Source organism: Dermacentor silvarum, chromosome 8 (assembly GCF_013339745.2).
Source record: "Dermacentor silvarum isolate Dsil-2018 chromosome 8, BIME_Dsil_1.4, whole genome shotgun sequence".
NCBI classification, from domain to species: domain Eukaryota; kingdom Metazoa; phylum Arthropoda; class Arachnida; order Ixodida; family Ixodidae; genus Dermacentor; species Dermacentor silvarum.
Window position 1 is genome coordinate 55,390,200 of NC_051161.1, and position 18,281 is coordinate 55,408,480.

Consider the following 18,281-nt stretch of genomic DNA (forward strand, 5'->3'; position numbering starts at 1 on the left):
GGCAACCCTTGCACCAGGTTTGACGAGGTTTGTTGCATTTAAAAGAAAATGTTGGTTGCATTTTTTTTATTTAGATTGCCAATATTTTCATCAAAAATGGCAAAGATTATAAATTTTCAGAAAAGGATACTATAAGGTTTGCAACTCTGCAATTAAAAATGATATAATTTTGTAAATTGCACCTAATAGTACATCTAAAGTGGACAAAATTGATTTATTACACATGACTCTCAAATAAAGCATTATGCGAGCAGAAATTTTGCAGAACCCTTGTAAACAGTGTAAGAAATTCACGTAAGATATAAATTGACATCAAATTTGTCCGCTTTGGATGCTCTAACAAATTTAGTTTACAGAAATGCGATATGTATCTGTTCTTGGTGCAGAGGTATGAATTTATGAACTTCATGCTTATACTTTTTGCAAACTTACCAATTTATGAAAATTTCTTTGAGAAAATTTATGCCCTAAATCAAACTTTTGCTTCCAACAGTCACAAAGATTTTAACTTTTTCTCTCAAATGCAACAGATTTCATTAAAATCGGTCCAAGGGTTATCTTAGAAAAGCATTTCTGCATTTTACATGTATTTCAATAGGTGGCATCGGAGTTGGGCCCAAGCTAAAGCTTCCTAATCCACTGTCCTAGACTACTTTTAGAATTGAGTCTCTATATAGTTCTGATGTGTTCAAACGTTATGGTGCTATCATGTATATTAGGCCCATGTGAGTAATCTACATTGTGTAGCCAATCGTCTGCATTTCACTCATGTGGCGTGTTCCCACTAACCTCGCACCGAGATTTTGTAGCATGTTAGAGAGACTTATCCATAGTTCTATGCTACATGGTCTCGTAGCACCAGGCGTAAATCCCACCATAATCAATTGACTATGTATTCATGAGCCCTTGTTCATACTAAGGTAATTTATAAGGAAGCACCTTGTTATAGCAGCGCAGACTAGTGGGGAAAGAGCAACAGACAACCATTTACTTAAACTTTGCGTGTCAACAGCAGCACTGCAATGCATAGCCTAGTGGGCGGAAAAAACCGTTTTCGGTAGCATGTGCCGAGATTTGCACATCAGCACATTCACCGCTCATCTCGGGGCACGTGTGTCCAACATGTCACCTGAATGAGCTGTGGCATGTGGGCGCTTCTCGGATTGCACATGGCCATAGACAAACCATGGCTGGACACACATGGCATTAGAAAGTGTTAATACAGGCTCCGTTAACAGACCTGTTAACAAGTCATTTTTTGAGGCACTCCCCTACAGATGCTGTCAACATGATTTAGTTGCACATTCAAACTCCCGCAGCACTTCCTGGCCAGTGCCGGTACCCCATAGATATTGAAAATGCCAATTTCAAAACAATTGATTCTTGTTTTTACATTTTTTTTTATTTTGCCAAGATTTGCGTACCCCTTTAATGATACTTTACATAACCGGCAACACAGCTTTCCTTTGCAAATTCTCTGGAGGGAAAACAACAGGTGTAAATAGATATAGGAGGATGAGACATGCCAAAGCGCTCTCTTTGATCACGGACGTCATGCTTTAATATGTACAAATTTGCCGTTCGGGTGAGATGAGATGACGGTCGGCACCTGCTCTTACACAGTGCTTTCTTCCCAATGGTTGATAACGTCTCTGTTCAGTTTGCATTCAGCCTGGAAACAAGGCAGCGACATGCACTTTTGACAAGAATCTTCAAAAATGACTACAGTAAAGACTTGTTATAACGAAGTTGAAGGGGGAGCCAAAATTATTTTGTTATATCCATTATTGCATGTACTGCAATATGAATCTCAATGGGCATTTCAAGGGGAATTTCATTTTTTTTTGTTATATACATTATTTTGTTATATCTCATTTCGGTATGAGGTCTGACTATGAATTTCAAGCCATCATTTCCGGTAAACTACAAAGTGAAGATGCATAACACTTGCATTCTTGGCGTGTGGCAGCTCAGTTTTAGCACTTTCACAATTTACTGCACGAGACAAACTTGTGAAACTGCTGCACCATTAAATATTTTTTTTTTTGCCCTTAGAAAAATTGTTCATGTGATGTTTGAATGGGCACTGTGTTAATTCCAAGTATTTTTCAGACTCAATTTCGCAGTTTTATAGATGGAATGCAGGAACACCAGTGTTCTTGCTCTGATGGGGCAAGAATTTCAGGCAGAAAATAAGTAACATCTCTGGTCACACATTCTTGGCTGATCACTTTTGGATATATGATCACATTTACAAGTTTTCACATGACTCTGCATCGGACGTGTTTGGTTCCTACGGGTGACAGTGTTTAGCACAGTGCCATAAACGCCGTTAGTCATAGCTGGCCATGCGTCCAGGGCTAAGTTACGCAAAATCTTGCAAAAATGATTGACAAAGAATACTGCTCCCATTCATATTTTGTTTACAATGCAAACACAAGCAAAAGTCTGGCCACATTCATGTTAGTCAGAAACTTAAGCGTATGTGAAAGCATCAAGGTCTGAGCACCAGATGTATAATCCAGGCAGGAGCTTTGAAGCAGGTATATCAAACTTTTTTGGTGTGGTCGCTGTCAAGGCAAACAGCACAGATGATACTATGTCATTCGCTCCGTTTACTGTGTTGAACTTTACACAAGGTCATAGTCTTGTTACACCATGAAGCTTATATGCTTCTACAGGACAAAAGAAATAAATGCCAATTCCAGCTGCTTTCCTATCTAGTACCTAGGCATCCTGTTTCAACAAGAATGGTTCTTAATGCCGTTATAGGTATTTTTAAATGTTGGCATGTGTCTGGTGAAATTGAGATACTGTATAATGCTAAAATTTCACGGCCACAAATTTTTGCGAATTGAGGACTGTGGATATATTCGAGGCAACTTAACTTTGCGATTTTGGGATTGCGCCGCATGGCTCACTTGGGCTGCAAGAACTGCTCCTCGTTTTAGTTCTTTTTTACGATAAGTGCCTTTTCAAAACGGTGCAGTATGTTTAGCCTTGTGCGTGGCAATTGAGCCACACCTGTTCTGCATGCATCACTTCTTGTCCGAAGGATGCATCGGCTTGCCTGTAACCAGCAGAACTAACCGGCAAAATAAATATTTTAGTTTTCAGCATAGTGTCCTTTTTTGTTGCCTAACCTTTGCATGATTTTCGTGACATTAGAGAAAATAAAAATTCCCGAAATTATACAGTTTTACACTATTCCATGCAATATTGCTGTTTGATGACTTATGGCTGTCCAAATCAGTTTTTCAAATAGTCAAGGTCAGCATACCAACTATGCTAAGTTAAATCTTTTTTTAATGAAGTAAGTTTTGTCTTGTGCTTCCATTAAGACAATCATTATTGACACCATAAAGATACATACACTGGTGCAGTACCATTACTCTGGCAAACAATGGTGACCACAAACACAAAAATTATTTGACAGGTGCAATTTAATTCAACTTTCGACCAAGCTTAATATAGTAAAGTTTCAATCAAACCTGTCCATGAGCATTTACCAAACAATAACCACAAGACATATTGTACTGCAAATTGTACAGTGCGGTTCACTGTTAAAGGCAATACCAAATTAGTATTTTGGGAATGATTACAGCACAGTTATGACATGTAGGCCTCGGAAATGTTTTATTGTTACATAGGTCTACCTAACGTGCCACATCTAGCACTTTCTTTTCAAAAAAGTTGATTGTACATTCAGGTTATGCTATTTTGAATACAGACTATGTGTTCCTTTTAAAAATGGATTGTACTGTACATTAAGCACTTTTTTTTATCATCACATCTGGCACACTCATGCACGACACAAACTCGAAAAAGCGAATATTTTATTTGGATTGCTCGAGCAGCATGGCCAGAAATTTTAAACACCCTTGTAACGTATATACAATTGTGTTCAAGGTCTATCACTAGGTTTGTCATCCCAAGATGTATTGACACTCGCACAGGACTGCGTAGGTAGTAAACATGAGGCAACTACATGGGTACCAAACATAAGTCACTGGCACTTATTTCCCAAACAGCCCAGTCTAGGATCGCTGACCAAGCTGTTCGTGTTGCAAGAACGGCACAGTTCTTTTAGCAGGTTCCCTTTAGCTCAACTTAAAAAGCAGAGGCATCAAACGTTCAATGTTTCTCACACTTGAAGTGAGAGAAGAGTCAGTACCATTAAATTATGCAGCATAATAAGAAATTCCTAGACATGTATCAGATTTTTTTAGGGTGATGCACCCCACATAACAATACTATGTAGCTACCACACACAGCCTCAGTAGTTGCTCTGGTTAGGCAAGTGCAGGTTGTCTAAATATTTAATTAGCACTAAGAGCATTTATAAATTGCTAAGAGTAGGCATAAAGGATTCTGTTGCATCTGTATTTATTCCAACCTAATGCTGGTGTTAGCACAAAGCTGGATTGTATGTGCAATACTGTAACAACTAGATTGTAGCAAGGGTGATCTCAAATGTGCACCAATGAGCAATTCCAAAGTAATAGGACACACGAAACAATTTTGACGAAAGTAAACATACGCATCCACACTGCAAACAATGTGTCTATACTACACCGAAGGAAGTGGGTACACTTACTGTACCACATAAACTGATTTGATATAAAACTGTAAGAAACTGGCTCCTTTAGAAACAAAAAAAAAAAATTCTATATAATAAAAAGCTCTCCCTACCACATTACATTCAAGACGAGGTACATTATGTATGTACAAATATGGTAACTAGCATACTTTGGCAGATCCTGTACTACAATTCGTAGCCAAAGGGCATGCCTGTGCTGCATTAATGATGAAAACAATTAAAACTGATGCCTCTACTACACTCTTCAGAGCTAACCAGCAAAAGCCTGCTCTCTTGCAACTTCATCAATCACACAGACACAACACACAGCCAAAACCATTGCTGGGTTAAAAAAACGTCACTCTCCTGGTTACTGCAGCAGCTGTCGCAATGCTCAGTACAAAAGACGATGTACAACTGGAAAAATTTTAACACCGCTGAAAAGCAACATTGTCGCGCAACTTGTCTGCAACCAATTGTCTCTGTACACCATGGTTTGGGAAAGTCACATAAAAGTAAGGCTATTCGGTCACACACAACCGACAGATGCTGCAGTAAAGGAACATTTCATGACCTCGTAAATTGTACGCCGTGTAATGGGGGCATAGTAAACATGGCTGTGCAGGGGCAGTATTCTCAGTCATTGACTTCGGGGGATACAATCACTTTTGTGAGATTTCACATGACTAACACCAGATACATCAGCGTCTATGGGGAAACGGCGCATTCTTGGCACTGTGCTAAGCGTGCTTGGCTCTGTACCAGAAATGCTGTTGCATGTGGGCGCCAACGTGTCCGGTGCTAGTCACGTGAAATCTCGTGAAAGAGATTGTATCCTCGAAAGTAACCGACCGAGAGTACTTCCCCAGCAAGCAGGGTGACCTGTGCCCATTGATATATAAGCGGATTTGGGCTTTTTGTTCCGAGTCACATATTTCAGAGCACATCTGGTTCGTTCGTGTTTGTACATTTTTGTTAAATACAAAGGGAGGGTCTGCTAATGTTCATTTTCATCTCTACGAACATTTCTGCATGTCGAAATTTTGAGGTGGCCATGAGTGGGCCATTTTACATAGGCACACAACTCTCATCGGAAACAAGAACAAGCTAAGACTATGACTTGGCACTTAGCTTAGCACAAGGGTTGTAATCAATGATGACAATCACCTGGATTCAAATTCACAGAACTTCTCCTGTGTAGTGCTCCTGATTGGCCAGCAGTTGGGCATTGGGTGATCATTATAGCAATCGGTGTGATAGTGGGATGGTTGCAGTGGCAATGGCTAATCACAGATGGTACTTAATTAGGAGAAGTTTGTTACCATTTTCCCTCAATCGTTTTAACAAATCCAAGCATGTATAGTAACATACAAAGTACCATATTTAGTATTTCTATCTAAGCAGATGATTTACAGGATACATATGTCACAAGACTTCGGGGTTGGCTTAGATTTATGAATGTGGTATGTATTATGTTGGCCTTTCATGTATTGACCACGAAGAAAAAGTTCACCTGCATTTGTTATCGTTGGAGAGGCAACACTGCTTGCTCAGACTTGTTTTGAGAAAGCTATCTGATTATCTCAATTAAAACTGGTCACCCTGCTTGGAAGAAATTCACAACACAGATAGTATGTAGCGTTTTCCAAGAAAAATCAGTTTGTACTACCTCGATTGCTATAGCCTTCACAGCTGAAAAAGACAGAGAGAGAGAGAAAATAAGTGAGAATGAAGTAATGAAAATGTAAGCATATCGGCCAGAAAAAAAAATTGTTTGATCTTCGAAACAGACTGCCTGGAGTTGTGTAAACAGTGTTTGCAGGACATGGGGATTCAAAAAAAAAAAAAAAAAAGGATTGGAACAGGATCACAGAGCCTTATTATAAACATCTGGGTATTTTTTGAGGCACCTGCACACCACCAGAATTCTTGAGATGTACCTTGTTCCTTTGACGCAAAAGTTTAAACACTGTTCAGCCATCATGTTGCAGTATCACAAGTTGCACATTGTGCGGAGCATACTTGTGGAGGACTGCTCATAAGAGTCAAGCAAAGCTAGGAAAGGTAACATACTTAAGTGTGACAATACTAGAGGGCCCTGGTAGAGGTTACAAACGTTTAAAAGTCATCGAGGAACACCAGTCACATCACATGATGCTTTCTGCATAGGTATACCAAGAATGTGCAAGGTGCAATATTTTGGGTGTTTCATTACTCATGCAACAAAATTGATGGGTCCCCAGACTGCCTTACTTCATAACGACTATTCAAGGAGTGATTCAAATATACACTTTTCACATATATTAATGTTTTTCTTTCTTTTGCTTGATTAAAATGACCAAACAATGCCTTAAAGTGTATGTCACAGGAATGAAGGCTGCAGCCTGCGCACTACAAATTTAGGCTGCATGTGCAGGTTGGGCGAGAATTGTAGCTTTATTTGTTTTTCTCAGTAGCTGAGTGTACACTGTACACAGTTTTTTAATTGCACATGGCACGTTGTTCTGCTATTTTTCATGGCACACTGTACAAATCAGTACACTCTAAGGTGCAAAGTTTGCCCACATGCAGCAAACAACAACCTATTCACAATGCTTAAAATCTGTAACATCTGCAACACTGGAGGCAGTTGCAGATACTTCTATCGAGCTAGAAAAGGCATCAACAGTCAATAACAAACACAACCAAAAATCTTTAATAGAGATAAGCATTACGGCTCACTGAAGCACACTGAAGAAAGACAGCTTTAAGTTCGGTACCTTCGTGCACAAAAATGAACTCTTCGAATGTGAATAACTTCGATGAAGATGGACACCCCTAAAGCACACCTTAGGAATTCCAAGAAATGAAAACTGTTTGCAAAGGCTACATATAGTTATGCAATGAGTGGGCATCTTGGCTGACCAGCTGCCATGACAGTCAAGTTGCATGACCAGTGTTGTATGATAGGCAGCTGCAGCTGCTTGAACTGCAATTTTGTTGCTGCTGTGGTTTGACACTAGCTATTTACAGTCATCAGAAATGACCAACCGTACGCTAAAATCATGACAAAATTATATTTCTATTCTCTGTGTACATTGTTCATGCTACATTGCACTCTCACTATAAGCACTTTGCACCCAGAAAAGTGAGAAGAAAAGCTATGTTAAAAACTACTACCCATTACAATGTTTATACAAACACTTCACACCTCTACATTGTCACTTCCACAACCATGCACTCAACTTGTCACACACTCAGTCAAACCTGTGTGTTTGTATTACAAATGTCTGGACGTCTTTGGGGAGTTTGACTTTGTGTAGCACTTACTCGTGGAGACCACTGCCACAGAGCAAGATCAACAGGAGTGCTGACTCATCCTGTACCATCTTACAATGCTGGTAATGTTGGTAATATCTTCAAGTCTGCAAAGAGGCAAACTGCCAGCCAAATGAGCCTATTCCAACACAAGATAACTAACAAAGAATGTTTTAGCCATGGAACATATGAGTGGTGTTGACATTTACCAGTGACATGAAAAATCAGTCACCGCAACATGGCGCCTGTATCCTCTTACAATGATGGCAATGTTTGCAACCATGGCAATATCTGCAAGTGCAGAAGTAAGCCAATCCCTTTTTAGAGATGCAAATAACCAGGTGCAGGGCATCAACACAGTGGTGTTGACATTTAGCACTGGCACCTAGCATCAGCCATGCAACACTGCTGCACCCTCTTATAACGTTTTGGCGACTTCGGCAAGTGCTGGAGTAGGCCAACTGTTGCATATAACTAGCAAGGAGTGTAACTAGGCCTACTTTGTTATTGAGATGTTTCCTGCTCTCATCAAATGCATCGCGCGATGGGCAAGTCAGTGCTCCTGTAATGTCTTCCTGTGTGGCTGGTACTGAGAAGCATGACCAAACAGTTATAGTGTGATCAAAATGGATGAAGATAACACAAGGTGGCATCCAGACCTTAACACAGCACTGCAGCCATCCTGAATTCTCTACATTTCCAACTTTTTAGCGACACAATGTGTAACCTCTTAAACAATAGCACTGAATAAACTGTAATTCATATTTTGGGAGGGAAAAACCAAGGTTATATGGCTGCCCTCATAAGTGCACGAAACTATACAAACGAATGAAAAAAAAACAAAAAAAAAACATTGCAGTTCAGCACGCATTGTACAGTATGGCCCATTCTGAATCGGAACACTGAGTATTCTGCTATTGATTACAGTTCAGCTGACATGAGCCTGGAAACTATCTTTTATGCACAAGCCTTTATGCCTTACACTTTATGTTACCCACTTTTTTGAAGTTATAGGAATGTTGAACCTGTACAAGTCTTTATGCTTCTAGGGTGTTCCATTTATGAATGAACCTTACTGTACAGTACACAACGGTTGAGTGATGCAAGGTGGTATGCATTCAAACATGCTTTCAAAAACACCTTGCAAGCAGTCTGCAAAGATGCGCATAAATTTGGGCTTTTATAAGTAGTCAAGAAAACATAGCTAATTAGTATAACCTCTATTTTTACAGCTATATTTCTGCACCCCCTCGTCTGGCATGTGTACCGTGGCCTGCGCGGCACGAAACATGTCTACAGAAGTTGCTCGTTTAAAAGATGACCATGAATGCACTTAAGGGTCATGTTAAAACTTTCTAGAAATCAAGTAATGACCTCACAAAGGCAAATAGCAACACTATTAGGCCATATTTAAGTAAAGCACCAACTCTTCACGATCTGCATAAAAATTCACCATCACAGAAAATGTTCAAAGCAGGGCAGTGCAATAGAAAATATGAAATACAAACTGTGGCTCGCTGTACATGAAAGACATCAAGCTAACAAAACTGTACTTAGCGACCTAAACACCTTAATAGAATACCACGGGGGAAAAAAAATTGCAAGTACACTATAGGCACTTGCAAGACACAGTTGGCATTAACATATCTGACTTAGTTGAGCCTTGCTGATACATTCCTGAATCACGTTATCGTCCGACAAAGAACACTGATATCAAACTGGATTATAAGGTTTCCCACACAATACCTCTTCATTATACTATATACATTTCAAAACATATGAAAAAGATTCTGCTGTAACACTGCATTAGTAAGGAAGCAAACAACTTTTCCAGTTAAACAGCTGGCTCATCAATAGTAAAATTTTGTCATGGTTTTGTTTATTACCATGCCTGGATACAGTGTACATACACTGTCTGTGGTGGCGTTGGATAAACGAAGTTTTTGCTAAAAAGAACAAAACGCGATGTCATCTATCACCAGGAGAGTAAAGTAGCTTCGCATTTCTCTGGCTCCATGGCCGGCATTTCACTCCCCGAGGACAGAAGGCGATACTGTTTCTCTCACTCAGAAGCTTAGCTTTTTTAGCTGGCATTCCGGAAGATGATGGGCACTGTAAGCCACTATAAAAACTAGCATTGCTGCAAAATTTGAGCACAGACAATCCAGTGGTTTAGTTGGAAGAGGTATTTGCACTGGGCTCTCCCACTTGATGCAACATACAGTACAGAATGGTAGTCGCAGCACGACTTGAGACAAAGTTCTGCGTCAACATCGGGATACTGTGGAGTGATGGCTGAAAATTTACTAAAGCCTCCCCTGAAACTTCCATACCCACTCTAGTGAACCTAGTTAACTTGGCATCCACAGTGCCAAATAAACAGGCAAAAACGTACAAGGTGTTGCACTGGTTATTGGGAGGACTTAGCTATGTTTTAGGTCATGAAAGTCTTCAAAGAATGCCCAAGTAATTACTGAGCCTGAACAATGTGAAACATCGGTTACCAATGCCTGCTACTCGACCACGTACTGTAACATGCATTGCATACATAACATGCAATGAATCATAAATACCAGGCTAACAAACATAAACTTGGCTAGGAAACTGCTATTTTGTACATACAGTGCAAACACACTGAGAAATAAAAAATGTTCATGTAAAGAATAGTCAGCAAAAGTGCACAATTAACAATCGACCACATTTATACATAATGCGTTAACCAATCCAGCTCAATAAACTGACTCCAACAGGCTTGTCTACTATTCTAGAGAAAGAAAAAAAAAATGATGATGGAATGAAAACAGCTTCCTTACAATGGAGTGCTGGCTCTTCATACGGACAACTTGGGCTAGCTTGTGAAAGAAGATAAAGACAGACAAGATATCTTTAAAAACATGGCGAAATCCTTGGCTCCTCGATGACGAGCAAGACTTTCCGGAAAGCACTAAAGCTGTCGCTTGCCTCACAATCAGTCAGGTAATGCTGAGGATGCTCCTGCTTCCACTTCAAAGTTGCAAGACTGTACAAATCAGCACCGGCAGAGCCCTTACAACTACACTGCATATAACAGGGCTTAAAAGCACACTAAAGAGAAACTCTAAACAAGTTTAAATCGACAGGTTGCACAAAACACTATTTGCATTTGTTTTACATGTTTGCTTTCTTGGTTCACCGAGCTTCTGCTCACAGTAAAACTGGTTTAACCTGAAACTTCAAAAATATAGTCTATCATTATCAATTTTAGTATTCTTGCAACACATTCCTGCAAGATCACTGAGCTGTTGCTGGATAATACATATTCCATTAAAATATCACTACATTGCTGCTCAAGTGTACTTACAGCCATTGTGAGGAATCCCTTTCGGAGACAATTGTTTTGGGCTCAATCACTTCTATGCCTTGCAAAGTGCAAGTTATGGAAAGTGCAAGTGTTGTCAATGTAGGTGAAGCAGTCAGTGCAAGTGAAGCGGTGTCAGTGTATGCTAGCAACAGCGACCATCATTTTTGGCACTGGTATGTGGCACAGGATTCCAAGATATTAAAGAGAATGTGAGAATGCGTACCGGCAGTGCCACCTAGGGATAACCACCATTGTCATCAGTGAGACAGGATGCACACACAACATGAATCAGACAGTGGCTCTAAGCTATGTACACTTTCATCCAGCTAAAGAGGAAACATGCACTGTATTTGTCAGTTTTGTCATAACAGCAGTTTGTGCGACTAAGAAATGGATAATCACTCATAAAGTGCAGATCACTACCTCCTCAACGTTCACCAGTTAAAAAACAAGCATACAAAATTGCCTCGGAGGCTCGCTAATGATTGTGTGGCTAACCATGCAAGCTGAACAGCAGCAATGCTATGGTTACCTGCAATATCCATGTCTGAACATCTTTTTAACCTTGGCATCAACTGCTCTGACAAAACTGATAAGAGCAGCTGGCATATCTTTAACCTGAGGTAAGCATACAAGCATTATACTGCTGTATATGCTGCAAACTTGCTGATCATGGTGGTGGTTCACAAGACAGCACTGCTGGTATAGCTGGCCATGCTTTCACACTTTCCCTCTAATCATCTTGGTACTCTGCACTCACTACACACAAGGGCTGAATGCTCTCACTGGAACGCTCCCTATCACTGCCTTGGACATAAAAAGGCTTAACAGTTCCTGATAAGCCGACCACGCTCTCACTAAAGACACTCCTGCCCCGATGGATAACCACAGTATTGCTCAAATGTGCCTGCGAGCCATCTCTCTCAGAGGGGTCTGTTTTGGGCCTACTTTCTTCTGTGCTTCGCAAAATGCGAGTTGAAGAATACACTCATCGCTCAGGCCTAAGAGGGGCCGATGTCAGTGTATGCTAGTGATAGCGAGTGGATCATCTTTGGAGCTCATGCGCTGGTACCCACTAGAGACTAGGACTGATGACCGATGCGAAGAGGCCGGCGGGGAGTCTAGCAGGGCGGTGGTCAAGTCTGGCAGAGTGCCGTCAATAATGCCGCGCTGCTGCTGCTGTTCGCGCGTGCTTTGGAGCAGACCCTGGAGGCTGGAGAGGGACACATCCCAGTCCTTGAAGGCGTTTAGCAGGAATATGGCGCACACCACTGTCATGAAGCCTGTGAGGCTGCCTGCAAAAAGAGCAATGCTATTTGTTTTACTTATGTGCTCCCACCATCTTTTCCCCTAGCAAAGCTGCAACCTGAACACTGGCTTAAATGGACACTACAGAGAAACACTAATACTGATTGATAGGTTACATAATATACAAGCTGAAACACAAACTGATAAAGTATTTGTTCAAAACTGTTCTTGTTAATTTTATGGCAAGAGTTTGATTATAAGACAAAATTAAGGTAAAAACTGATTTTCTGCAATCTTGCACTGAAACCCTTGCACCAGTATGTCAGTGTTACATTACGGATTTCAAAGCATTTTTTCGTATTTGGCCGACTGTGGCCCAGTAAATATTCTTGAAACATGTAAAGTTTAGTTTTCTGCCCTTTTAGAACTACAATGTTGTCCATCTTTACTAATAAAGAATTGACTAGGCTCCAGCCGATGTCACCACCAGTCTTTCATTTTTTAGTTTCCTTTTGGCTTACTTTAAGGTAAAAGTGACTATTTTAGATATAATGAAAAGGTCAATTAACTTATGCAGCTAAAATTATATTTCTCTTTGGTGCTTCTAGAAAAAATGAGAAACGACCCTAATCCTTAACTTAGGTGTCTGCTAGCAGCACCCGCACCTCGGCGTTGGTGTACCCTGGTGTATTGTTTGGATTAACTTTGTGTTTTCCTTGTGTACACAACACTTGGCTCGGCGCCCTCGTCGTCTACTTCCATGGCAAACGGAACGGGCGGGAAACCGCCACGCACAGAGGAACGAGCGAGGGAGCAAAAGAGGGCGCAACGCGTAGCCCCCTAGCGGACGGTGCACGAAGCGCACCTTACGCGCCCCTCCGCTGCTGACGTGAGAGCATTTAACAAGTGGCGGCGTGTAGCTGGAGCGCATGAGCGAGCAACGGAGCAGGTTCTTTAATGTGCACCCAGTGCACAGCACACAGGTGTTTTTGCATTTCGCCCCCATCGAAATGCGGCCACCGTGGCCGGAATTCAATCCCGCAACCTCAGGCTTAGCAGCACAACACCAAAGCCGCTATGCCACCACAGTGGGTAAACTATCTTGATGAGCGCGTGGACTTATCTCTGAAGCCTTCCATATCCAGAAGAGTGGCAAAGTTTGTGCATGTTTTCCTTCAATTTCACTCCTTCTGAAAGGAATGTCATTCTTATTGGATGATGACCTTCTTTTTACTTCCACGCATGCTCCCTTCATGTGTTTTGAGGTTTTTCTTACAAAGTGGTACCTATATACAGTATAGACCACTTATAACGTAACTGCTTATAGTGCAGGACCGGATATAGTACGGTCTTTTCAGACTCCCGTTAATCTTCCCATAGCACTCCATGTATCTTCCCATAGCACTCCATGTATATGCACACCGCTTACAGTGCAGCCACGTGAGACGAAATACCGGTCATAATGCGGCTTCCGCGGCCAAATCTTGCCGACAAGGGCGGCAGTGAGCACGCTTCTCAACAAGAAGCGCGCTGCCGGCCAGCGTATGCATTATTCAATGCAATCAAACTCTTGTTAATTCGGACTTATTTGTCCGCAATTCAGACTAATTTCGGAGCTCGGTGAGCGAGGAGCGCCGCAAATGTGCGACGAAAAAGAGCAAGAACGGCGCTAGCGTCCAACCGAAACGAAGCGGCGGAGTCCGCATCTCCACAGCCATCAGTTGAAGTCGTACGTGAATGACAGCAACGCCGGAACGCTTCGAGCCTATTTGTGTATTTAAAGCTTGTATTTGACCGCATGCACGAACACTCGCATAATACCAGTAAGCAAGGAAGAGATAGCCACTTGTCATTGCATTGCACTGAACGTGGCTGTGAGCCACTGTTTAAAGATTGTGTCATACTGTCAAACTATCGTGACGATTAATTAAATTAAATTAAATTATGGGGCTTTACATGCCAAAAGCACGATATGATTACGAAGCATGCCGTAGTGGGGGACTCCAGGTTAATTTTGCCCACCTGGGGTTCTTTAATGTGCACCCAAAGCACAGCACACAGGTGTTTTTGCATTTCGCCCCCATCGAAATGCGGCCACCGTGGCCGGGATTCAATCCCACAACCTCAGGCTTAGCAGCACAACACCAAAGCCGCTATGCCACCACAGTGGGTAAACTATCTCGATGAGCGCGTGGACTTATCTCTGAAGCCTTCCATATCCAGAAGAGTGGCAAAGTTTGTGCATGTTTTCCTTCAATTTCACTCCTTCTGAAGGGAATGTCATTCTTATTGGATGATGACCTTCTTTTTACTTCCACATATGCTCCCTTCATGTGTTTTGAGGTTTTTCTTGCAAAGTGGTACCTATATATGTTGCTTGAAAGAATAAACATTTAGTTGTTTGTTCAGCGCTGTTGTCTGTCCCTTGGTCATGTGCTGTTATATTGAGCTCCTTACGCTCAAGTCATGAACCAACCAGCCTAAGCGTATGCTTTTGAAGCCTGCCTTGTTTTTTTGTTTTTGTTTTTTTAATGAGCAGAAATGCACAGAAAAACAACAAAAAGCTAGAGTCTTTACAAATGAATGTTACATTTTTTGCCGATGCCACTACTGAATGTTAGATTTCCTGCTGTTAACTGATTAACTGTATTTAACCCCACAGACTGACATTTAAACTATGAGATACAGTGTAGACCGCTTATAACGTAAGACACCGGAGTCGCGAATATCCGCACTATAAGCGGTACCACTATAACCAAAACAACTATTTTATTGCGATAATGGACACTCCAGGCGCATTTCTGCCATCGCTATCACCGTGCTCTAGGTTCCGTATTTGCTTACTAAATAAATTAACAAGCACGGTGTCACGCACGCACAAGCAAACATGAACACATCTTCGCTCGTTGACTGCGGAAACAAACTGTCAAAACGCTCGAGTGACGAAGTGCGGCGAGCGAATTGACCTTCGTGCTATCATGCCTCTCGCTTCAACGCGACCTATAAGCGGCGAAAACACGGCGCGCGGCGGACTTTCCCCGTCGCAGATTGCTTTCAAGATAGGGCCAAAGCGATCGTATCGCCGAAGTGGATCGTCGCAGATTACGTCCTGCTTCGGTCCACTGAAACCGTTCCGCATTGCTTTGCTGGCAAAAATCCTCTCGTTCTGTTTGCGCCAGTCCCGAACGCAAGTTTCGGATTCTCCGAACGCCCGTGATGCGGCCCGATTTCCGACCGTCTCCGCACACATGATCACTTTCCTTTTAAATGCGGTATCACGATGAACTCAGTACTTCATGCTGATAGAGCAGATGCAGAAAACGCGAAGACAGATGGTAGACTATTGCCTAAGCACGTGTACTGCAGCACATGGAGGAAGCTACGATAGCTAGGCTCGACGCGCGTACGAGGCGGCCATATTGAAATGCCGACGGTTATATGGTAATGCAGATTTAGGGTCGTACTCGATTCTAACGCGCGTGCAATTTTTTGACCTGTTTTATCGGAAAAAAAGTGCGCGTTAGATTCGAGTAAATATGGTATTTGTGGCTTGAGGGGAGCGTTTGCCGTCTAGCTTGACTGCTGAACTTCCAGGCAGCCGCACTGTATCGGTATTTCGTGTCCCGCAACTGCACTTAAGCGATACGCGTATACATAGAGAGTGCTATGGGAAAATTAACGGGAGTCTGAAAAGACCGTATTGTATCCGATCCTGCACTATAAGCGGTTACGTTATAAGCAGTATTACTGTATACTATAGTGCAGGAATTTAAACTATGAGATATACCATAGTGCAGGACTCCAAAATAGTTCTGACCACCTGGATTTCTTTAGCTTGCATCTAAATATAAGCACAGCAGTGCTTCTGCCTACCCACCTCACTCGATCCGCACTATAAGCGGTTACGTTATAAGCGGTCTTACTGTATACTATAGTGCAGGAATTTAAACTATGAGATATACCATAGTGCAGGACTCCAAAATAGTTCTGACCACCTGGATTTCTTTAGCTTGCATCTAAATATAAGCACAGCAGTGCTTCTGCCTACCCACCTCACTCAAGATGCCACAGTCAAATATTGAACTTGTGCTGTAGTGCTCATAACCAGAACGCCTTAGCAACTGAATACAGTGCTCTACATCATGTTGTTAGCACTCTCCAATTACTGAGAGAGGCGATGCACTGTGAAAAAACTTTTACCAACGATGCCTCCAAGGCTACCAATCTAGATCAGCAACAATCAGTGTGTCCGAACGGAACGCAAACGAAAATGAAAAACGAAACAAAACGATATTTTTGGCCAGAACGAAAACGTAACCGAAATGTTATTATTTTGTGCCAGAGTGAAACCGAAATGTTTTTGATCCGTTTTCGGATCAAGGGGAAAGTCAGTAACCCAAAACAACCGACCTACCAACCTCAGGCAACGCTAAAATTAGCGCTTATCTCAGGCAGGCACAGTGCGAGCAATAGCCGGTCGGGCGCTCCACTAATTTAAGCCTGCTGCTCAGTGCGCTAGCAGATTGGTATCGTAGCAAAACCCAGGGCTTGTGCAATAAGAGCTTATTGTTTCGTTTTCTACTGGTACAACACTTTGTTACCGAAGTTTTATCCTTCGTTTGTGTTTAGGTTTGTTTTATCAGAACAGCTGTCTCGAATTACGGTGAGTACACTCAATGACGTGCTGCTTCTGAGATCATGCTCAGTGCCTTGACTCAAGGCACTGAGCATGATCTCAGAATTTGCTTCTTGCGAAAAATTAATACTATGCTTTTATCGTTACTTTACATCGAAAATTTTTGCATGCGAACCAAAATCGTTATGAACCGTTACGGATAAATTTTTTTTGTTCCAGAGCAGAACCGGTGCAGAACTTTTTTCAGTGGAACACAACTACAACCAGAACAAAAAACATTTCGTTCCAACTTCCTGGCATCAACTTTGCCTCTCGCTTTTTGAATTGTATGTAGTTGTAGTTGTCGATGACTGTACCACATCAAGAAGGCTGAACAAATTTTATGAAGTTTTCAGTTTCACTGAGCTTGTGGAAATTGCTCACTCTTACTACAACAGCCACAATTACATTGGCTCGAACACTGAAATTGCTCACTCTTACTACAACAGCCACAATTACATTGGCTAGAACACTGCACACCAATTTGCTTTGTCAGTATTGACAGTCATGTGCCACCAAAGTTTGCTGCAACTCTCTTAAGGCGAGCCGAGTGGCAGGCCAGAAAATGAAAAGCTTTCATCAGAAGACACGAAATCCGTATTGCTATTGGAAGGTGCATAAAAGGTGGATAAAACACAGAGTGGTCACATGTGCACTAAAACCGAAACGAGAAAACTAAGAAATAAAGAATGTCTGCGTTGAGTCATGAATCATATGTTCACACATCCACATTAACACAATAAACGCAGCATTTAGAGATTTAAAAAATATACGACAATGGTTTATAAAGGCTTACCAAGCACATCTTCGCCGCTCATGTTTCCCCATTCCTTGAACAAGATGGCCGACGCAATTAGCACAAACGTCGTAAAGAATACATAGTAGATGGGAGTGACAACGGAGGTATTGAAGACGTCCAGTGCCTGAAAACAAGATTTCAAAAGCGGTTAAGTCTACTCTGCATACAAAATGGAATATGGTAGAGACTGAAACAGATTGAAGTTGAGATCGTAAAGAGAAAATTAAAAAAATTAAATAGCCCTTGAGGCACTGAGAACCAAGCCAGTAAGCTCAGCCAGAATACTGCCAAAGCAAAAAGCAAGCTGCCCTAGAATAATCATTGCCACACTTCAGAAGTTACT

At 41.7% G+C, this 18,281-nt stretch overlaps 1 protein-coding gene across 17 annotated transcripts in view; it reads right to left on the bottom strand.

Moving 5' to 3' along the window:
• Positions 1-18,281, bottom strand: part of LOC119461274 (magnesium transporter NIPA2) — a 44,545-nt gene that overhangs the window by 962 nt on the left and 25,302 nt on the right. For 3 of the 17 annotated variants that reach the window (XM_049672234.1, XM_049672235.1, XM_049672233.1), the window contains 2 exons: positions 17,936-18,062; positions 12,293-12,511 (listed from right to left, as the gene is read on the bottom strand). In XM_049672234.1, the coding sequence (XP_049528191.1) occupies positions 12,293-12,511; positions 17,936-18,062 (346 nt within the window). Of the gene's footprint in view, positions 1-1,536; positions 10,896-12,292; positions 12,512-17,935; positions 18,063-18,281 lie in introns of those variants that run through there. The other 14 variants (XM_049672243.1, XM_049672238.1, XM_049672240.1 and 11 more) reach the window with 14 other exon arrangements.